We start from the raw sequence: 23244 nt of genomic DNA on the forward strand, positions 1-23244 counted from the left end.
TCCCGCCCCGGAGCGGAGCAGAGCCGCGCGCCGCCGGCAGGGGGCGCTCTCCGCTCGCACGGGACAGCCGGCCGGGCCGTTCGAGAAACTTCCGGAAGCGGCGGGGCGGAAGTGACGGCGCGCGCTGGCGGCGCTTCCTGTTTGCGGCCGCTGCGGTTTGTCCCGGCGGGAGCCGCGGGAGGGGACGGGCGGGAGCGGCGGCCGCGCTGAGGAGCCACCGGCGGGTGAGTGCGGCAGGACGGGCCCGGGGCCGGCCGCGGCCTTGCGGGAGGCGGGGAGCGCGGGGAGCGGGCGCTCGGCCGGCCGCGGTGCTCGGCAGCGGCGTGTCTGGTACCGGGGCCTCGCGGCGCGGCCGGCACAGGCCCCGCGGCGCTGAACGGCCCGAGCCTTGGCGGGGCTCGGGGCTCGCAGGGAGCTGGGGGAGCGATCGGCTGCCCTGGGTTTCCCCCGGGACTCGGAGCGGGGCAAATCCCGGGACACTGGTTCGCAGCTCGCCTTGCCGCCTGTTCTCCGCAAGGGGAAAAAATCGCAGTTTTCCATTCCTTGCTCGCAGCGGTGACAGTTTCCCGAAGGTGAGGGCGAGCCCCGGTTCGTTAAACAGACCTGCTCCTCGGAGCGCTGCCGGGGCGGCCTGAGAGCTTATTGTGTCTTTTCTCCGTTCTGTACAGCTCCCTGAGGGAGGCTGGGATGAGGCGGGGGTCAGACTCTTTGGGGCTCTTTTGCTTTGCCTGCAGTGAGAGGACCAGAAAACCGGCCTAAAGATGGGACAGGGGAGATTCCGATTAGATAACACAGATTTTTTTTCGTTCAGTTCTAAGATGGTCAGGCACTGGAATAGGTCGCGGAGGGAAGCGGCAGAGTCACATCCTCGGAGGTGTTTGAGAAGCGTCTGGAAGTGGCGCTGGGCGTTGTGGTTTGCGGGACTCAGTGGCAGTGCTGGGGAATGGTTGGGCTGCGTGATCTCAGAGGCGTTTTCCACCTTTGATGATTCTGAGCCAAACGCACTGTTGTTCTCCCCCGACGGAAACAGTTTAGTTACGTTCTGCTCGGTGTTCAGAGCTCGGGGTCGGGTCAGGAGGAAGGTTTATTGCGGGTGAGGTCGGCAGAGGTCGAGTGTTTTGAACTCGCTGTTGCCAGGTTCCGAGCTGAGTTGAAAATTGATACTGCCAGGTAAGGAGCATTGTTTGTCGTCAGTCCTTGCTGCACTTCAGAGGGGGCTGGGGAGTGGTTTATGACCCGCGTTTCTGTTGGCACCAGCACTTTATGTTGTGTTGCTCTCGGAGCTCTCCTTGGCTGCTGAGGACATGTGCTGCAGGCTTAAGCCATGCTGACAAAGTGCTAGAAGTGATACAAAACTGAACGAATTTGTTTTAAGTTTTGGTAGTAATAAATTGCTACTTATTTAGACACGGTAATATGAAAGCAAAGTTCATTATCGTGCTAATGTGCAAATGGTCACAGGCTTGTGATGCTGCGTGGTCAGTGATCAAACCCAAGAGTTTTTAGGGTATAAAGTGTCAAAAAGTGATGGAAAAAGGTGTTGACACAGAGGGAACAACTGGAATGAAGCAAGGCTCTGCCTCTCTGGTCCTGCAGCAGAAGTTTCAGTCACTGCTGCCTGCTGACCTTAATTTTTGTTTACTCTTTGGAGATCCTGGTACTCCAGTTAGGGGTTTTACGTTCAGCTGGTGATCAAGAGCCTGGTAGTTAAAATACCACTTAGTTTGATGGATTATGTTGTCAAAGAAGATTTGTTTGGACCAATGAGTAAATGTATTTACAGATCTTGTCTCTGTGATTCCTTTTTTTTTTCAATTTTCAAACAACCAAAATTTTAACTATTGCACAACACTGGTCTAACTTCATTTACTCCTCTTGGCTCCTGTGCTGTTTTCTCAGAGGAGAGTAAGGGTGTGTTGGAAATTAAATTAATATTACATTTTCTTAAGTAATCTCTATTGGAGGAGGAACTTAAATTGCTACTTTTATTGGCAGCACTATTTAGACTGCAATACTACTAATAATTTCTCTATCCATAAACTGCAGAGTTCCTCTTGTTCTTCATCAGATTAGTCATTTTAGTACTTGTGCTTTCAAACTACAGCATGTTCTCACCCAGACAATTTCTCTCTAGCATTTTCTCCTGTCTTCCCCAGACTGATGCAGTTTGTTAGTTTATCTTGGCTGGGCTTGGGGAGAAGGCATGCAAGGCTTTACTTTTGTGTAATATGGAAGTTTTAGTTAGAGGGCTAATGTGTTTTGATACTGATTGTTTTTTTAATAGATAAATTTATACTTTTTTACTTACTGTATTCTTTCATGCATCCATTAGAAGTTTTGGAATGTACGTGGGGAGAGGGAGCAGCTTATGTTAAATCATCATCTCACTATCAAGGATGTAGGAGTTGCTAACAGTGCATGGACCGTCCTGAGGAAATCAACACCAGGGTTTTTGGTTTGTTTTCCATCTGTGCTGAGCCCGTCGGTGCAGTGAGCTCTGTGAGCTGGGGTTGCATGGCACCAGGGCGGCGATTGCGTTGTTCCCAGGGCAGAGCTGTCGCACTTGCGGCCTGGAATCGACTGAAATGTCAGCGCGGCTTGCGCGCAGCCAGCCGTGTGAGCTGAGCTGAGCTGAGCTGCTCTGGTGCCGCCGGCTGTGGAGGAGGTGCAGCTCGGCCCAGCCAGTGCTCCGGACTCCAGGAGCACTTCTGCTGGTTCTGAACCATGGAGTGATGCTTTGAGGGGAGCGCATTGCCGTGATTTTCAACTCAGCTGTGTGAGATTTATGTTTTAGCATTTGCTCCTTAAGTAGGAAGTGCTCCATTTCTCTAATAGCATTTGTAAAGCACCTCGTCAGCTGTGTCCTGAAAACATTTTCTGTCAACAGCTTCTCCTTTGTTTTCTTCGAGCAATGGAAGGATTAGTGAGAAATTACTTAGCTTTGTCAAAACTTGTTGGATCTTGCATATGATGATTATTTCAAGATAGATTTAAAATAAAACTATAGTTGAGGGTATTAGTAGGTTTAAGTTATATTTTCTTTTGAATAAAGTACATTTGAATGGATGTTAAGTTTTTCTTACTTTAGACTTAATGAAGTCGTTATTCTGCTTTATTTATTTAACTGATGGGGAAGAAATAATTCATGAATATGCATTTCACTCCTACAGTTACTAGTTGTAGGTTTCTTTTGTGTTCTATTTGTTCTGAACAAATGCAGAAATCCCACTCATTAGTGAGAACTCAGTACTTAACAAAGATCTTAAAGGTCATGTAATAAGTTTGAAGCCATTCATAGCTGCATTGCAGCCAATTTTTTAAAAACTTTAATTTTTCTGAATCGGAATTTTTTTTCTGTCGTGAACTGTAGTCTGAATCTGTGACAGCCTGTCAACACTTTGAAAAAGAAATTGCTCTTTGCCATGATGAAGCTTTTTTTTTCCTTTGGCTTAAAGTTACAATTCCAAAAACAATTCAGGGGAAATGTGTAGAAACTTGAAACTATTTTCTTTTCCCTAGAGGATCATCTGATTGCATGTGATTATTTGTCTGAAATTTTTGGGGCCTTATCTTTTGGTTGAGGCTTTCACTGTTTTTGATTTCTTAATCATATACAGATCATACATTTTTAAAAATAAGGTAGGGAATTTTTAAAAATATTGTTGTATAAAATAGCCTTTTATGGTTCCTTTTAGGAGAGTGACAGTGTTCCAGATATTTGTGAAACAATTCCAAATTTGGACACCTGAGTTGTTGTGTTTTGGAAAAATGTTCATTTGCTTTAAGGAAAGATCATGAATAAGTCCCCCTTGATCAGATGGATAAGCAGGAGTGTATCAGCCAAGGCAGTCAGAGTGGCCTATTCACGTTGGGTTTTGTTACCGAGTGTACATTTCTTTCACAGATGAAGATTTTTGATTTCTTCTGTTCCCGTTTTTGGTTGGTTCACTCTTTTTTAGTGGTTTCTTACTTGTTGCCCTCTACAGGCTTTCCATGTGCCAGGCAGCAATACAAGTCCTGTAATTCTTGCCGGAGCTGTGTCTTGCTGCCCGGGGGGAGGAGAGGAGAGGAGTGGACAGGATTTTGTAACTTCTTGCCTTAAGGGGTGAGGGTGTCTTGGGCAGGTGTCTCTGTTTGGTTGTGGTGAAGCTTTGTTGTTGCTGGCTTTTTTACAGTGGAGTATGAACTGCAAGGTAAAGCAGTCAGCCCAGCTGCCTTCTCCCTGTTTGAACTGCATTCTGGTATAATAATAACTGTGTCCAAATCCACTCTGCTGTCTGACATAGAAGCAGGATGTTTGCTGTAAACATGAGATTAAACTAAGCTTTTTGGAATGCTCGTTTTATTAAATTCATCTCCTGGGGATGCTGAGGGAATGTTAAAATAATGAGTATAAACATGGCTATTTAAGTACATTTTATTAATTTTAATTACATGGTAAATTTACATTTTTCCATGAAACAATAAATTTCCGGAGCTTGTGAAGTTAAACTGTGACAGCTTTTCTAAGCTTAGGTAAGCAGAAGTTAAAAGTACTGAAGTTTTTAGTATGCCTTGGTCTGCACCACATTGTGCATGGATCAGTGGGAGGAGAAAATGAATGCTGGTGCCTTGTTTAAATGTATTTGTCAGGTTAATTAATCACAAAACTTACACAAGTTTTCTTGCTCTTTGTTCTTGCACTCATAATTAAAGTAACTTTATTTGTTCCTTAGCATTCTTAAACTTACTCTTAGAAGAATTTTCTGGTAAACTGGGAATTTTTGTGTTAGCCCTTGTACAGCTCTAGCTTGGTGGATCTTTGTGAGTTCAGGCAAAGTGAACTGGGATTCAGAGCAGGATATTTGTTCCTCTGGAGTCGCTAGCAGGATGCAAGCAATCCTTTAGATATGCTCGTGGAAAGCAGACAGGTTACTGGGAACTGGATGGCTGTGGGACTTGCAGAGGATGTTGATGACTGGCTGCTTCTGTCAGCTGCGTGAATCAGGAGTTTGGAACTCAGTCCTGCTCTCCAGGTGACTGCTGTAGTCACTAAGCTCGAGCTATTCTGGCATCTTTCAGGACTCTCCGTGCTGCCCGTTGCTTCATGGCCAGAAATAGATAACTTTTTCTGACTAAGCTGACTGCAAAGGTCGCATGCCCCTTGCTGTCTGAATTCCCTCCTGGCTGCTCTAAGAATTTCTTGTTTAGATACTTTCCTCCTTTCCGTATTTAGTTAGCGGTGCTGCTTTGTCTGATTGCTGCTTGTCTGTCAGATTACTTGCTTTTCTTTGTCATCTGATCTTATAAAAGTTAAGAGCTCTTTACATATCTTCTGCAATACCTCTCATATCTTCCATGTAGCTGTGGACTGTGCTGTAAAGAGAGTTTATGAGGCTGATTTTGGGTTAACTCTTGTCGAGCGCTGGGCTGAGCTGTGTGAGGGGGTGCCGAGCCTGGTCGTGTGCCCTTGTCACTTGCCTTGAGTCAGTAGTTCAGCGCCATTGCTCTGTAAGCCAGAGCAAAGTTGCCTTCTCCTGTGATGATTGAGAAATCTCTAAACTGTGGAAACTTTTGGTTCACATAAACATATGCCTGTTTGGTTTTCGTGCCCCAAAAAAGGAGTTGGAGTAGCTGATAGCACACTGTAGACATAGTGCAGCTCCCAGCACAAGGAACTACAGATTTTTGTGAGCGGACATGAAGGCCATGAAACATCATCTTTCAGCTGGATTCTTTTTTGCATGTCTTTTCTTTTGAAATTTTGAAGATTTTCTGTGGATGGAGACAGGAAATCAGCTAATGTGGGCTGGCTTCCTCCTGGCTTTAGAAGAAACTCTCGAGTGCCTAATTAATGAGCCTTGCTTGTATATTTGGAGACAAATTGTTTGACAGATTGGGTGTTGGAAGAAGATTTTTGTCATGTCATTTTGGGTAGGACAGTCGAGTGGATTTTTGCAGGGAGGTATATGGTTTGCATCTTGGAAACAGCTAGGCATTTTCACCATGCAGATTCCTACTCATCTTATAAGTACTCTCTTTTTTTTTCTTTAATTGGCCATTTTCTTAGTCAATGTTCATCCAATTCTCTTTTGTTATAAACCGATGGTGGCTGTTTCCTTGAGTGAATACTTTAAATAGTTCTGTCCTGAAAAGATTGCAGATAGAGATCCTTTCTAGTTTGTAAATGTTATTGGGGTTTTTCTGGGGGGAGGGGAGTGTTTTGTGGATGTGTGTGGGTTTTTTTTGGTCAGTCTTACTGGCTGTTGAGAGGGTAAATATTAGCTGACTTTTTTTCTTAAGCTGGACAAAAAAAGCTGCAGATGAATTTTCTTGTTAGTATTTTTACAGCCTTTTTACATACAAGGAAAGGGTTCCTAAGATAACTAAAATTTCAGCAGTACGGTTTATGCTTTATGATAACTAGCATATAGAAATAACAATATATCAGAGATGAATTCTTACTGTCATCTGACTTTGATGACACTTTGATTAGGAGAAGGAAGATATTAACAATTTTTTTTTCTTGAGCAAGCTTCTGGCTTGTCTTAGTTCCAGACACCATATTAGTGGCAAGTAAAAACTGAGCAATAACACTCTCACTAAATATGCAATCCCCAGACATTTCTTTGAAACAAATAATTCCTCTCTTTTGAAGGAGTTGCTTTTTAGGGTCAGAGTCATCTGCTAAGAGGTGGTCATGTTGCCTCAGCATTGGTTTTTGGTCCCAGCTTCAGGCTCCTGTTATTTAGGATATATTGGTGTTTTTTACTGAGTCTGAACTTAACAGCTCTGCAGCATTGTTTTTAAACAAACAGCAAAATCTTGTAAGAAACATTTGCTTAAATCAACATGACTACCTGTGTGCACAAAGTTCTATAGGAAAAGATAGTAATTTATTTTTTAGATCTAAATTGCTTTTCCTACGTGCTCATTCTGGTTATAAGCTTGAATTTTAAATTTTCCCTCTAAGATAAGTACCTGAATTGAGAGGAGAACTAATGGAAGTCTTGTATTTAAGAAAAGGAGACTATGGAGAGAACACTTGAGTTGTGGTATGTGCTCCCATCCTGTGGCTTCCTGCTGTTTGCTTACTAGTTTTAGGCTCGTATCTCTCGTTAGGAGGGACTCTGACCTCTTAAGCTTGACTCATACTAGATTCCCCACTTCTGGTTTCCTTTTGTAAAGTATATATTCCATATATGCTACTTCTCGTAAGGATGGCTGTGGGATTTGATAACATACCTAACCCATGCTGACTTTGCTTCTCCCCTCTGTGTTAACAGAGCTGTTCTAATTGTTGTGTGGGAAACAGCAAATCGAGAGAGGGTAGTTGATAGCAAATATCCTGGGATATTTTTGGTAATCTGTATGTTTACATAGTGAACCCTGCCATTAGTATATTATTACTGACATTCTTAATCTTCATTTTAATCCACATCCCCCAACTTCCCTTGGCATTGGTCACAATATTAACTATACCCTTACTGGTTTTTTTCATGTGGAGATTTCTTCAAAGTATTATTTACGTGCTACACTTTAATTTTGTGTTTGTGGGACTGTATGGTTAAGTAGATTGCTAAAACCACCCAAGTTTTAAAACACGTCGGTCCTCTAATACATTTGCTTCTGTAAGTAGTTTGGAGAGGGGAGGAAGCATGGCAGGGTATCTCTTAAACTGGTTTTGCCATTTGAGGAAATGTGTGTGTAACCACATCCATAATTAAAATTAATTAAGCTTTGACCTACAGCGGGAACATATTTTGAAGATGTACCAATTTATTTTAAAGGGAAATCTTTCTTTAATATTCATATCCCAGAATGTTGAAAGATATGTGTAAAAGCAGTACAATAAAGTAATGTCAGAATATTGCACTAGGCTACATCATACTTGGTTCTTTCAGTATTTATATGAAAGAAGAGGAAACTGAGACTTTGCCTGGGCCAAAATGAAAAACATTGAACGACTTGAGGGGGAAAGGTTATTTCAATGATATTTTGTTCTTGATGCCCCAGATAAGAAAATGTGACTAATACATTTCTGTATTGTTATGTTCTGAGTGTATGTGGGTGATTTTCCCTGCAGCAAGTTGATAACTCCTGGAAAAGGTCACTGTTTCCTTGTTCCTAAAACTTGGAACTAACCATCAGCGGTAGGATGGAAAGGGGATTGGAAGTTTTGCCAGAATGGAGACTTGTTACAGTGGTGGGGAGAAGGTGGCATTGCATGAAGACACAAAAACATTCTTGAAACTTCTTAGGTTCTTCCATCTTAGTGGTTGTTTAGTTGGAGTAATGGTCACTGTAACTTTTACTTGTAATTATACTCTAATGCTGACAAGAAACTGTTAGTATTTAAATTGCTATTTCTTTTAACTTCTAGGTTTCTTAGGATTCTTGTGGAAATTGTTCTTTTATACTACGAAACACTAGGTGCCTCTGCACTTGAGTTGGTTGGTTAACTTGGCAGTTGGAGCAATCTTGCCTGGCTATGTGCTTCTCTTGGTAAATACAAAGGAAGCAAATGGTATTCAGTAGCTTTGACAACGTGTACGTTTTTTGTCAAAGTCTGAGTCCAAGAAAGGCTTATTGGACTCAATAGGTGTAGTTTTAGATTTCCAAGACTTGCACATACTTTGCTTTTCTGAAGGGAGCATCTCAGTGGAAGTTCTGTAGAGCAGATGTGAAAGATGGGTCTCTTTGTTTATGCCCATGTGTGCTTAAGACTTAACAGGTGTCATAGATAACATTAGGTGAACTTTTGCATTCAGAGTTATTAATAACTACATCAAAACCAGATACTCTTCTTCAAATACTGATTAAATTTAGTTTATCAGTCTAATCTGTTTCAGGAACTCCTATTTATGTGTTTGTGTACTGTGTTTCAGAGGGATTAAAGAACATAAAAATCGGAATTAAAGTAATTGTTTGGTCTCCTGACCTAAAATAAAAGGGTTTTATTTTTGGGGGTTGGAAAAGTTGAACTTCGTCTTTCTTTGATCAGGTTTGGCACTAGGCAATACCAGCCTCCTAACTGACTTTTATGAAGCAGAAGTACTGGACAGGCTTCATTTACACCTTGTTGTTGTTGTCGTTACAGGACTTGAAAGACTCACCTGTTGTTACCAAGACAACTCTTGAAACATGGTGGATTACTATGAAGTTCTGGGAGTGCAGAAGCATGCCTCAGCAGAGGATATCAAAAAAGCGTGAGTGTCACTGGTATATGTGTTACGGGTTTTAAGGAACAGATACAATTACATGGTTTCTGGACTCATTCGTGGCTCGTGGTCCATTTTGGGTGTAGTCTCTCGAGTAGGCTTTGTCTGCCCAAAATATACCTTAAATGCCTTTAATAAATTAATCTGCTTTTTATTCTCCTAACTTTGTCTAGCCTCTGTTTCAGGTAAGCCCTGTTCAGGCATCAACCCAAACCTACTTTCCTGTTTATAGCATGTCTGAATGGGTGGTTCTTTGTGCACCTGCAGAATTGGTTGATACCAGTCTAGATGCAAGATACAAAGCACTGGTAGTTTCTAAATACTTCAATCCCTGGCAATCTGTTTAAAACATTGTGTTTATCTGTATGACATATTCCATTATTTCACACTAAAATATCCTTTGTTTCCCTTCCACTTAGGTACCGTAAATTGGCACTAAAGTGGCACCCTGATAAAAATCCAGACAATAAAGATGAGGCGGAGCGGCAATTCAAGCAAGTAGCTGAGGCCTATGAAGTTTTGTCAGATGGTAAGTATTTGGAAAGGGTTCTGGAACTGCCTGTCTCTGTTCTGGGGATCAGACTGAAAATGTTGATGTATGATGCTTTGAAAGGATATTGTGATTTTGGTTTACCATCCAACTTGACTACTTCCTTTCCAAAAGAAAGTGAAAGAAGCTTGCCGATAAGACAGAAAAAGCAGAAATTCTGAAACAAAAGTTTCAAGATCTCCCTAGATGAGTAACCAAACTACTAGAAATTGAAATTCTGTCTGCCAGACCCTCTTCAGAAACTTTTGAAGAGATGTCTGTGAATACCTTACTTAGCAGTTAAGGCCAGTGATACCATCAGAAGAGGGGTATTATTGTGTTTATCCTATAAAAGTCAGGCTAAACCAACTCTGAAGTATCTACTGTTGGGCCTACTGCTTCTAGTTCTTGTTATAGTCTTCACAAAGCCCAAGCATACTGTAAACCTTGCTGAAAACTTGGATTGCATTTGGGTAAGTTCTGTAAATTCAGTCAACTGTGTTGGTGATTGATACGGGTACTGAGCCTGGTTCATGCGAAGTCCGATTTATTGAACAGGGCACGTCTTTTTATACTGTTACAAACTATAGCTTAGCCATTACAAAAACTTTGGTTTCCAGGGTTACACGTTTTACTTTTCTTAAGGGCTGCTGATCACTGTCTTCTCGCTTAACCTCTTCTATAAACTACTAGTGCATAAGGTAAACGCAAACTTGTCTTACCCCTTGTCTCAGCCCCTGCTAGGGGGGATTCAGCTTATCTCTCCTAATGTTTCACGTAACTGAAAACAAGACTTCTGTAGCTGCGGGACCCCGCAGCTCCACCCTGAACTCTCACACAACTGTGATACTAAAGATAGTGTTTATTTTGAATTGTTCTGAAAGAGGTATTTAGGCTGACCCGTGCAGTGCAGGAATGCAGTTTACAGTTCATCCATGTCTTTTTGCTTGAAGAGCATCATTAACTTTTGCCAATGTTCTGACAAAAGCAGTCTGAATCATAACAAAGTGATTTAAGCCACTTTGATTATTTTCCTCTGTAATTGACTGCAGCTGTCTATATTCTATTTCTGAAGTGTCCTTGATTTCACCTGAGACAGTGAGCATGGGAAAGCTATATTTAAAGCACTAGCAGCATCTAGATTACCTCTCTGAGTTCAGCCTGATTTATCAAGCTGCAGTCTTGTACACCGTGTTTCTTTGCTTGGTTTTGATACTTAATTGATGGGGAGAAACAGAACTTAATTTATCATTAGTTCATTGTATACTTTTCTTTTAGAGTACTTTATCCTTCTTAAGCTAGTTTTTCGAGCAGGATAAAAATAGGATACTGGTCTGGTTGTTACACAGATCTCTAAGTTCTCTGGAAACAGTACACTGCTAGAATTTTAGAACATCTAAAAGTGCTGCCAGTTTTTGGATCTAGACCAAATCCTAAGTTGCTGATGTCTTAACAATCATTTGTACAGCAGGGATACCAGAACCCTGAGCCCACTGGTTGAGATGCAGTCAACTGTTCTGCAGACTTAATGAAATTTTCTGACACCATTACAGGCTTCAATGATGACAGATTTTTGGCAGAAGAATAGTTTTGTAAGGGATTACATAAGCAAAGAATACTGAAATTGGGTGATCATTGAACACACTTCCCTTGGGGTTTCAAAAATGTAACACTTTTCAAGATGAATTTTGGGCTTCGTGAGCCCTCAGGTCATCCTTGCTGTTTCCTGTCCGTGACAGTTTATCTACCTCTTCCTGCTTTGGTCTTCTTAATTTGTCGGGTAGGTTAACCTCCTTTCTTTAAAACTGCCTTCTAGAAAGGCAATACAGATCATGTATCGAGCTTTGGGGATTTTTGTGTGTGTAAATCTATTGCAAGCTCCTACTATTTGCGGTGATAAACATTACATAAAATTTTAATTCCTGTTAGTCAGAAGTATTCTACTTTCCAGCATCTGTTTGAAGTAACTGAGTGTTCTTTCAGTGATACTGTTTGAATTTTAAAAACATCTTTCTCTGAAGAGATTCCAGTGGGAATAGCATGATAATATTAAGAGAATAAAATCAAATGCCCTGATTCGTTTTTGACTGATATTTCCACACCAGTGCAAGCAAAGTAAGCTGACTATCTGCCTCTTTAAGCTCTTTAGGTTTCCTTCCAGTACCAAAGTGCCATCTGATCTCATGCAGTAATGTAGAACTCATTTTTCTCCCCTTTCTAATGCATTCTGTAATGCTGGTCTGCAGCAAAATTAATAGTTATTCCATGCCTTCAAAAATAATAGAGAGCAAGTAGTTTGAGTCACATCCTTCCATAGCATTTTGTAACATCACTTCATTCTCCATTATTAAGCTGGAAGAAGTGGTTGTAATTAATTTTAGGGGTTTTGCAGTCACTCATATAAACACTGTTCTTCCGTTCTCATAACTCTGCCACAATGGGCTCCGTCTTGTGCAATAAAAGGATAAGAGGCAATGGTCAAGGTTTGCAAGTGGGATGGAAGGAAGGGAATGCTTGAGCACTGGAACTTTTCCAGAGAGACTATAGAATCTTTTCGTGGAAGTTGATGTGATCAGGGCTTTTTTCAGGCAAGATTTGACCAACTTTATGATTATACTTGTGTGGTGGAGCAGGTTGAAGTCCAGAGGTCCTTCACACCCTCAAAGCTTTTCATGGCACCTGTGCAAAAAACAAAACTGCCATATTATTCTTAAAGGCAAACTTCACGTGAAGTTTGTCCTTACACCAAACTACTTCTGATACAACAGGACCAGAGCTTCTGCAACTCAGTGGCAGTAACTTTGAAGTTCAGTAACTGTTCTTTCTGAACCTAAATTGCTTTGGCAGGATGCTTTGGCATCCTCATTAAAGATGCTCGGCAGTTATTTGCCAGAACTTTCTTAGATAAAGTAGCTTTCAGAAGATGTTTAACTTGAATACCAGTTAAATGTTTTTATTTTTTCTCAAAACCAATGAACCTGTTTACTGACATGATGCACAACTTTTCCTTGCAGCTAAAAAACGTGACATCTACGACAGATACGGAAAAGAAGGCCTAATAAATGGAGGTGGAGGTATGTTGACAACCAGCAGTTCTCTGCTTTATTTATTCTGAAGGTTGTTTACTTCAGCTTTCTTTTCAAGACAGGAATCTGGAAATGCCTGTACTAAGGCCTAAAATTCAGTCTTCTGAAAATTGAGATTACAATTGTTTTACAGTTTTTCTAGTTATATAAGGTATAACTGTAAAAAAAAAAGGTATTACTGTTATTTGAAAACAGAAAAACAATTATAAAAAATAATGAAGTAATGTGGGTACTTAACTTGAATGATACCTGAAAGAGAAATTTTGGAAATAATTTATACTTTTAGATGATTCAAGTACCGTCTAGGCCTTGAATTTTCTTGTTAGTAAGAATGTGTGAAGGTAATTGAAATTTAACTTTTTTTTTGGCAGGTGGAAATCATCACGATAATCCGTTTGATTTTGGATTTACATTCCGCAACCCAGACGATGTCTTCAGGGAGTTTTTTGGGGGAAGGGACCCCTTTTCATTTGACTTCTTTGGTAAGTGATCCACTGGTTTCAGCTATGTGTATCTAAAGTGTGGCTAAAACTGTACTCCTACAAAACAAACATAGCTAATGCAGTTGTATTAGAAATAGCTCTGAAAATGAGGTAAACAACTGGAATTTTCTATTATATTTGAAGCCTTTGTTTCAAAATGTTTCTTGGTTAATTTTATAGTACAGAATAGATATGGCTTGCCAATTCATGTTTTGTTGGATGGCGTGGTTTGCCAAACCATGAAACCATGGCTGCAATGTTTCTATGTTGGTAGGAAATTATATTCAACAGAAAAAGTGCATGCTGGAATTTCTTCAAGAATTTGAGTAGGCTAACAGTCCGTTGGATTTCATCTCTTTTGATCTGTATGTAAATTTAAAAATAAAACTTTGGGAACTTCTGAACTGGACAGATACTATAACTGTTACACCATAACTCTCAGTGTGGACTTGTGTCCTAGCAGGACTGATTTTCTTGTGCCAGAATAAGAGCAGTTACATAATCTCGACACTCCCAAATTCATGTCACTTGTTTACTTGGGGTACAGAGCCCCTAAAGTCTCAGGTAAAATGGTTCTTGAGACCTGGATTCTTCATTTATTAAGCACTCATTAAAGGAAGCAATATGTGATAAAGTTGTCAAAGTAATCTTTTTACCGTTGTGCTGATGATCTTCTGACTTGTGACGTTGCTTGCTCTAGTGAAGGTCTTTTCAGAGGTAGAGTTCTTACACAATCTCTGTGTGTGTGTTCTACTCAGCAAAATGCTGACCTATAAAGCAGAACAGATTCTATGTTCAGTATTTACTGTGAGAAAGTTGCATACTGAAAACTGCAGGAAGTGTCCTTGAAAAACAAAGCTTTCTTCCTGTTTAGAATGGAGATATAGATTAATCTCTATAATAATGTATGTAAATGTTTTAGTATTTTTTAAAGTAATTTCTTCGGCAGCATTAAGGGACTAATTCAGCTCAGATTTTAATTATATCTTTCTCTGGTTTGCTATTTCAGGATCATCAGCTGTTAGATGCCTAATGAAGGATTAGAAAAGGGGTTGAAGGGCTTTAGGTTGAATGCAGTAGGATACTAGTTGATGAATTAGATGAGTAGCTAGAGGAAAAATCTGGTAGAAAATAAGCAGAACTTGGACAATTGGATCCAGTGGGAAATCAGCTGCAAGTAGAGAAGGGCAGATTGGAGGAAGCCGCTAGCAAAATACTGATGAGTGAAATGGGGTCTGAACTGGGTAGACGCAACTTTTTCACTGCCTGCAGTAGAGTAAGAATTTTAAAAAGTACTGCGTCGGTGATTGATACGGGAATTTAGCCTGGTTCATGCAAAGTCCACTTTATTGTACGGAGCACGTCTTTTTATACTGTTAGCAACTATAGTTCAGCTGTTACCAAAACTTCGGTTTCCAGGGTTACATGTTTTGCATTTCTTAAGGGCTACTGATCACTGTCTTCTCTCTTAAATTCTTCTGTAAACACAAACTTGTCTTACTCTTTGTCTCAGCCCCTACTAGGGGCGATTCCGCTTATCTCTCTTAATGTTTCACATTAACTGAAAACAAAAGACTTCTGTCGCTGTTGGACCCCACAGCTCCACCCTGAACTCCCAGAGTACTAGACAAAGATTTCAGTTTAGGTGAGTGGTCTCAGCACTGGTTGGGAAGCATCTGGAGTACTGGTTCCATTTCTGGGCTCCCCAGTAAAAGAAACAGGATTACTGGATAGGGACCACTAAGATAATTATAGGACTGGAAGTTCTCTCACATGAAGAAAAGGTTGAGAGAACTGCTGGAATTGTTCGGTATAGAGAGGAAGCTCAGGGTGAGAGTCTCATCAGTGCATTGGGAAGGGAGGGTGTGAAGAAGGTGGAGCCAGGGGATTGCCGGTGGTGCCCAGTGGCAAAATTAAGAGGCAGTGACCACAAATGGAAGCACAGGAGACTCTGCCTGAATTTAAGGTAGCACAATTGTACTGTGAGGGTAAGAGTGTTGGAGCAGGTTGTCTGGAGAGGTTGTGGAATCCCCACGTTTGGAGGTAGAAGGCATCTGGAGCACTCCCGGTAAAACCACTCCAGTTGGCCCTGTTTGAGCAGGGAATTGGACCAAGTGAACTCCAGAGGTCCCTGTCAAACTCAGTTGTTTTCTGATTGAGTGGTAAAACGCATGGAAATATCTGAGCAAGTTGTTGAGTAGGAAGCTAGTAAGGAGGAGCCTGGAGAGAGTGTTTAGTTCTTTTGTTTTTAAAGATCTATTAAACAAAATAGTTGGTTCTCAATCAAATATCTGTATAGTAAATTGTGTAGGTGAGATGTTCTAGCTACTGGTGGGAGACTGACATAGGCTGTTTGTTTTTGATTGTATTTACTTCATCAACACTAGCAGAAGGTTTAACTTGCTGTCTCTGAAAATGTCAGTATTCATGATTAACCTTAAAGCCATGAGTTTAGTTCTGCCGTTAAATAAATAATGGGCTTAAAGAAAGCTGAGGCCTTATGTTTTGGGCTCCTTAGAAGGACAGTGCACAGAGCTTTCCAGTTTATCAGATGGAGGTACCACTGCTGCCAGTGTTTTCATGGGATACTGCAACTACAGTAGCCTCTCCTGTAGGAGAACAGTGATACATCTTGCCTTGGGGCATCAGTGGACTTAACAACATACCTCTGCACTAGTGACCAGGAGGGACATTCTCCCCCTGCTTAACTCCCGGATTTATTTATTTGTTCAAAAGCAGGTTATCTGCTTCATGCATTGATCACTGTCATTGCCAGCTTTAAGGTAAGAGTACTGAGGCACAGGCTCTGCTTCTTGCCAGGGTTCCAGCAGTGTCAGCAGTGTTATGTGCACTCCAATTAATGAAAACTAATCGTTCCTAAGCTGCCGCTCTGCTTTATGTGGATAGTTGCAGTGTCAGTGACCAGAGTCCTAAAACCCTCTATTAAGCTTTGGATTTTGAGTATAAGCTCTTGAAAATTTTCTAGTCAGAAGGCTTCAGAGTGAGCACTCTCTTTTTCTTTCTTTAAGATGCTTAAGGCATTCTCTAACATGGGTAATAGTGACTCCAAACGATTTTTTCTTTTCACAGATTTCTATAAAAAGTATTTGCAATGGTCTTTGTACATGCATGAATGTTTAAGATAGTACAACATAAAAATGTGTGCTTTAAGCTGAATGTAGTGCACTTTATAGTGCCAAAAGCAAGCAGTAGAATTGTTTAGCATGAATATTTGTATTGGTGAACTAGAGCACTTGTAGATTCTGCTGTGTTGAAACATTAGTGGAACAGTTCTGTCCTGAATAATAAGAGAATTTATCTTCTAAAAACGAGTTTTCAACTTGCTGATGAGTTTTCTGTGGAACTGTTAACTTCTTAAGGAGCTACTCAGGTTATAATGATATTCTAAGCCCCTAAATAAGGACTGAAGTCATGTTTTCTAAAAACGTACACTGGTGGAATCAAAGATGAAATTGAATAAATACTTTAAAACATTTGTACTTCTTATACAGTTTAAAGTGGCATGTAGTGAAGCCCACAGAAGGCAGGTGGGACTCTCTGTATCCTGATTGTCATTGAGTATGTAAAGAGCAGCATTCATATGCATAATTCCTGTAAATTTATGGATGTGAAGAATTTCTAAAATGGTGCTATGAATTGAGTTAGTTCAACTCTGCTGAGCTGTATTGCACTGCTATTGCAGTTACAGAAACTTTTCTTTATAAACAGAGGCATCTTTATTCATCTGTAGAAAAGAGAAGAATGTGTGAAGACTTCTGTGGTGATTTTTAACTGATGAGTCCCTTCAGACTTTTCAAATGATGACCTATAATACAATTGGAGACAGCTCTGAACACTTCCAAATGGAGCAAAGTTAATTTATATGCTCTGTGTTGCACTGGACACAGTCACAGTTTCTTTTCACTGTTTTTTTCAGGCAAATTCTTTGTAAAACTAGGGGTACATGAGGGCAAGTACTTTTGAAAACTTGATGTGATACTATGACAGATGGTTATCTCATTCTTTGAGATTTGTGGGCTTGCTTTTTGTGACACCTGGTTACAGCAGAGTGTGTGTTCCTGGTGAGCTCTCCTAGGGATGGTTTTTAGCCTCTGACATATGGATGGATGGTAATCTTTATGACAGGAAGGAAAGTTGGTGCTTCCTGTGCAGTGCTACACTGATTTTCATTGCAAAGTACAGCTTTGGTATAGCTGTGCCTGGGGGTTTGGTGTTCAGTCTGTCCCATACACCTCCAGCTCTCTGACTGGTCTTTGACATTGGAACTCACTGTTTACTCTTAAATATAGGGATTGGTTTCTCATTTTAGTATGCTTAAACTATATTCTACTCCATTTATAGATGGTGCTTGCCCTGATTTGGTTTATTTGTGTCCAATGTAGTGTTTTGTTTGTATTTTACTTGTAAGCAGCTTCTTGTGTGCTTTACCAGTTCACAGGAGGGAAGGTTCCCAATATTACCACCGGCAATGGAAGTGTATTGATGAAAGACTGCTGCTTCAGGTTGAGGAACAGAAATTGATGTGTTTTGGTGTAGGCTGGGCTGTTAAAGAACTGACTTGGTTTTATTTTAGAGGATTTTCAGATTCTCACTTCAAGAATGGGTTCTATGTTGGAAGATGTTCCCAGTGAGGAGTTACATTGAAAGATGGAGTTGGTATAACAAGATCATAGCATTACCGTGCAGGCCATCAGTACTTCAGACAGCTCCTTAAGGAGTTAATTCATTTTTTTTCTTGACTTGAAGCTGCATACACACCTTAAACCATCTCAGCTGACTCCAGATGTGTCTGTGATGCCTAAGTAATTTGTGTATGGGCTAGAAAATACAACTCAGGACCTACAGCAGACCAGTATCCTCCAGGAGCAGTATTCACAAGTTTGACAGGATGTTTCAGGGCATTTCAAACTGCCTTAAGTGCCTGTGTGTCTAGTTAAATGAATCCCACAAGGAACCAGGCTTCTCTCCCTGGTAGAATGTCTTACTAATGTCACCTGAAAAATTGCTCCTGGTGGATGCCCCCTGTAGACTTCAGTGTCCAAGAGAAGTCTGTTTTTGGAATTTCTTTAAACATTGATGGTAGTTTTGACAGTTTTGCTGTGGGTCCTAAACATTTTAGTTTTCTCAGTGCACATGTGGAGATGGTAATATATCAATGTCTTAAATTATTTTCTTAGATTGTGAAGTAGAATTCACAATGTACTTTAATCTAAGTTTAATATCTGATAATGCATGTAAATTCATATGCATTCTGTGGAGTTTCTCTTGAGAATTCTGCTTTCCTCATTTATGTGATATTTTAAAATCTATACTCTTGGAAATGAAAGGTAAAATTAAACTTAACACCTGTATACAGCTAGTTAGATATAAATATTTGTCACAGAGAATGTCAACTACCTAGTTACCTGGTGTGTAGTTTGGTTCCATCAAAGGAAGGAACTACTTCAGATTGACTGCTGTAATACGGATTACATGAAAATGTAATGTTCTGGAAAAGTACAGTGAGTTACTCTTAGTATCTAGGCAAAAGAGTCTTAACCTCACAAGAAAGGAAATTTTTTGTGCAGTAATTATTGCAAACTCTACATGATCTGTGTTTTAGGATGTTTCTCCTGAATGGGACAGCTTCATCAAACTGTTTGTGTTGAGGACAGAAAGCTGTCTTGCTGTGGCAAAAGATTCACGTAGGAATCAGATCATGGTTGTAATTCACATGCTATCCCATTTTCTGATAATGGATTATTTAAATGTTCTAATGAAAAATGTATTTGTTAGTAAAATGGGTTATTAAAACCGAAAATGGAGGTGGCTTTCAGTTAAAGCTGTCTTGTACAGCAGTGTCTTCTTGGTAATTAATGTTTTGTTGATATAAATTTGCAGCTTTTGGTGCAATTTATGAAGTAGGCGGAGATTTGCATGTGCATTCATTGCTTTGGTATGAATGTGCAATTTTATTTCATAACCACCAGTCTGAGATCATAATTGTCCTCTGAATGGTCCAAATATCACTACGAATTTTTCAGAAATAACTTGATAGGTTCAAAGAGGATTTTTGAAACACAGGAATTGTCTCACCCAGGCAGCATTATCAAATAGGAGTAGGTAATGCTGTGGCTCCATGGCCAAATTAATTCATAGTTACTCCTGCAGAAAGGGAGGAGGCCTTGCTCCAAATTTTCGTATCTATCTTAAAACTTTAATCTTTGTCTAATGTTCCATTAGATAGATTGAAAAATTGTTTGATAGCACACTGGCCAAAGTTTGTTTGTGGAATCCCAAGCCAGTTGAGGTTGTTAGTCCTCAGAAAATGGCTTGATTTGGTTTTCCTGGACAGCTGGCTGGTTAAATTGGTCAGAGGACAAATGCTGAATGTAGCCTAAGGAGAGCAGGTCATACAGAGGTAATGGAAGTTTCCTCCATTTTTAATGTGTGTGTGAACATTTGAACATTCATTTGATAAGTATGAAATGCTGATTACTATACTCCAGCATCTCTGTAAATCCAGTATAGATGGCATTTAAAGGTGATGTTTTCGGTCTCCTTTTCTAGAAAATAACTAATCTCAAGATCTCTGCTATGTATCATTAGAAGGACTTCAAAATGCTGCTTCTTCTGGTAATTTATTAAATAAGTGAGGGAAACATCTGTTTGACATCTAATTTATGAAAGTGAGCAATTACAAAGACCCTGCTGAAACATTAGGCTGGTAAAGCAACAGTGCTCGAGCAACATCTTAGTGTCTCTGAATAAGGGGAATCAACAGTGTGCTGATTTTGTGAGGAAGAAAATATTTCCATGCAAAAGTGCTTACACGTTTCTGTAGCACATCCAATTCTGATGATGTGGTTTTTAGTGCCTGAATGCCCTCCAGAGCTGTAGCATGAGGTTCTGTGTTATTTACTGCAAATTTGCATATTTTGAAACTTTTTTCAAATATGAGGCAAGATAGAAAACACCTACTCCAAGAATTCTCTTGTATCATAGGTATCATATCTGTAGCCCTTTGCATAAACACAGTGTTCCAACCTGCACTTGAAACTCCCTTCTTGCAGAAAGCATAAAGTCATTACAGGATGCTTTTGAAATAAAGCAAGGATGGGATAGGCAGCCTTTGCTTACTGCAACACGGAAGCAATGCTTAATGCTACTGGGTTTGGCTGTGCCCTTCTGTAGGGGCTGAGCAGTATCCTTTATTATCCTTTATCCTTTCACCATTGTCCTGCCTTGCAGCGAGTGCCACCCTCCTGCATCTGCAACACGAGCAGAGCACTCAGCTCAGGTGTTGTGTTTTGGCACAGGCAGTAGTGTGCCAAAATAAAAGGAAAAATAAAGGAAAAATAAAGCAAATAAAGGAAAGAAGGTTCCCTGCTTGGGGAGGTGGTTCCAGTGAGTGGGGCCTGAGCAGAGTGAGCCTGCTTGGACTGTGTAATACTCTTCTGCACACTGTCCCTAAAAGATTATTGACATTTCTGACTGTGGCAGTGCATGCGTTTGAGAGCATTTGCTGACAGCACACCATTTATCTCAACACCTTTGATTTTCTGGAGGTGAATGATAGCATTGCAGTGGAATGTGCTCAATGCTTTGGCCAGCTAGCATCTTTCTGTGACTGAAAACATCTTCCTGTGCTGCTTTTGACCCATGGGCAGTTCTGCTGCTTCCTGCCATATAAACAGCAGAGTTGCTTTTACAGCTACACTGTGAACTCTAGGAAAGAATTGGTGTGGCTGAACTTCCTTACATCTGGAGATGCTCTTTTCAGCATATGAACTCCTGATCTAGTTCCCCAAACAATGGCCAGGATACAAGGGTCTTGATAAAAGTGACTGTTAGGAAATGTGACACTTGTAGTTTATCATGTATTCTGATTTCAGCCTTAGATTGCTGTAATGATTTTCATGAATTTTAACTGCGTTATAGACTGCTTCAAATTTTGGGGTTTGCCTCCTTTCCTCCCTTCCCCTGTTTTATGGTGCTTTCCTGCCCTTTTTTTAAGATATACCAGTTTTGCCAGTACTGAATCAGATTAGCTCATGGGTGCAACAGAAAGTAATAACTCAGTGTTTTCTTTTGGATCAGTGAGTATGTGCAACTTATTATTTAGTTCCATGATCACAAGGCAGGAAAGGAAAACAATCACCTCTTTTAAGTAGTATTCTGCAATGAGCTGAAAGGGAGAAAATCCTGTTTCTGTGTTTCAGCTGGGGACTCCTCAGAGTGGGGAGATCATGACCTGCCTTATTTTGAACTGCAGTGAGATATTTATTACAGTAGTTGTTGTTATTTGACCTGTTTAGAGGTGAAATTCTTTTCCTCTGGCTACAGAAAAGCAGGGTAATATTCCATGGTTTGCAGGGAGCAGGTTTAATGTTTTACCCAGAGAAACAAGACAGTTGTTGCATTTGAATTAGCAAAGATTTTTCTAAAGAAAGTAAATTTTTCTGGAAACATTACCTCTAATGCAATTATTTTAGAGACAGGTTTGTTAGCGTACAATCTTTTGTATCGCTGGGGGTTTTGTGTTCCAAGCTCCACATTAACTTTTTGGCTTCTCTTACTTCTGTCTTCCTCCTAGTAACAGCAAGAGTCCTGAAGTCCTTGATTTTGCCTGGTGTCTTGGTAGTGGGCAAAGAACATGAGTTCTTTGCTTAAGCATTTGCCTTTTCCCAAAAAGTTTCATGTCACCTGCTGATAACAGATAGATTGGTCTCATTGGCTTTCTTGAAATTTCTCACCTTTTGCTGTCTCTTGGTCTTTACTGTTTTGACAGCACCACAAATTTTGCATCAGAAGTGTACTCCAATATTTTTATTGAAACTGAATATAATACCCTGTTCTCCCATAAGCTTCTGGTAATACCTAGATTAGAATATACTGAATTTATCACCAAACAGTATTTAGTAATACTCTTGAAGTGTCACTAGTTTAGCATTTCGGTTTTCTGAAGCCTCAAAGTTGTATTTATGTAGTATTTTTCCCTTTCTAGAAAGGCCTTGACTTTTTTTGGTCTTCTTTTTGCTGCTTAGTTTTCATCTGATATGCTGCTCATCACATTCAGTAAAAAATGGACTGGAAGTACCAAAATTACTATAATAAGAGGAATCATTAAAAAACCCCCAACACCCTGCGTTTGAACTGTTTGAAAAAGGCTTTCTTTGGTGGAAAGGTTATCAGGGTTGGAAAGGTTCTGCTAAAATAGACCTACAGGGCTGTAATAGTATTATTTTGCTGAGTGGTGCTATTAATCATCGTGATTTAGGGAGTAAAAGCATAAACAGGGTCTGAGTAGCTGTGAGGTTGCTATATTAATGTGTATTTGGTGGTAGACACAACAGATGATAGTGCAGCAGCCTCCTGCTGCCTTCTCTCAGTGGTTTTGGTATTTTTTTTTCTTCTGCCTGCTGTACCTGGCTGTCAGAATAGTAAAGGAATAGTTTCTCTGAAGAGTCCTGCCCCTTCCCCTGTCTCTGCATAATCTATCTTGCTGAGCATTCTGTAGTGCACTGCGGAAGAGTAGTTGGAGTGTCTTACTTGAGAGAATTACAGGAAGAGCACTGGAGGATTATTCCCAGGGCTGCTGACAGCAATCACCTGACTTTTGAACATGTGCTGATACCGAGTGCTGACCTCTTTCTTTGCTATGCAGGCTGATAAGGCATGGCCAAGTCTTGGTTAGATTTTGGTGCAGCAATAATGCATTGAGAAGCTGGGTTGATAGCAGGGATCTCCGGGAGAGTCCATGATCTTCCCTTAAATAACTTTGTTTCTGCAGCTGTTGTGCCAGGGAGGAGAGATTCACTTGCAGAATAGGCCAATACACTGTGGGAGATTAAAAACTCAAAGCTTACATGATAGGTTGTTTTGTTTTTATTCAAACTCCAGGTAACGAGAAAATTTGGATTATAAATAGAAAGCTGAACAGTGGG

General features: G+C 40.4%; 1 protein-coding gene across 3 annotated transcripts in view; it reads left to right on the top strand.

Moving 5' to 3' along the window:
* Window positions 1-65: 65 nt before the first annotated feature.
* Window positions 66-23244, top strand: part of DNAJB6 (DnaJ heat shock protein family (Hsp40) member B6) — a 58424-nt gene continuing 35245 nt past the window's right edge. Inside the window, exons 1-5 of one of the 3 annotated variants that reach the window (XM_085050281.1) lie at window positions 66-224; window positions 9080-9188; window positions 9620-9729; window positions 12744-12803; window positions 13187-13297. In XM_085050281.1, the coding sequence (XP_084906407.1) occupies window positions 9124-9188; window positions 9620-9729; window positions 12744-12803; window positions 13187-13297 (346 nt within the window). In that variant the 5' untranslated portion in view covers window positions 66-224; window positions 9080-9123. Of the gene's footprint in view, window positions 225-442; window positions 573-9079; window positions 9189-9619; window positions 9730-12743; window positions 12804-13186; window positions 13298-23244 lie in introns of those variants that run through there. The other 2 variants (XM_085050283.1, XM_085050282.1) reach the window with 2 other exon arrangements.

Source organism: Lichenostomus cassidix, chromosome 2 (assembly GCF_008360975.1).
Source record: "Lichenostomus cassidix isolate B80296 chromosome 2, HeHo_3.0, whole genome shotgun sequence".
Taxonomy (NCBI): Eukaryota; Metazoa; Chordata; class Aves; order Passeriformes; family Meliphagidae; genus Lichenostomus; species Lichenostomus cassidix.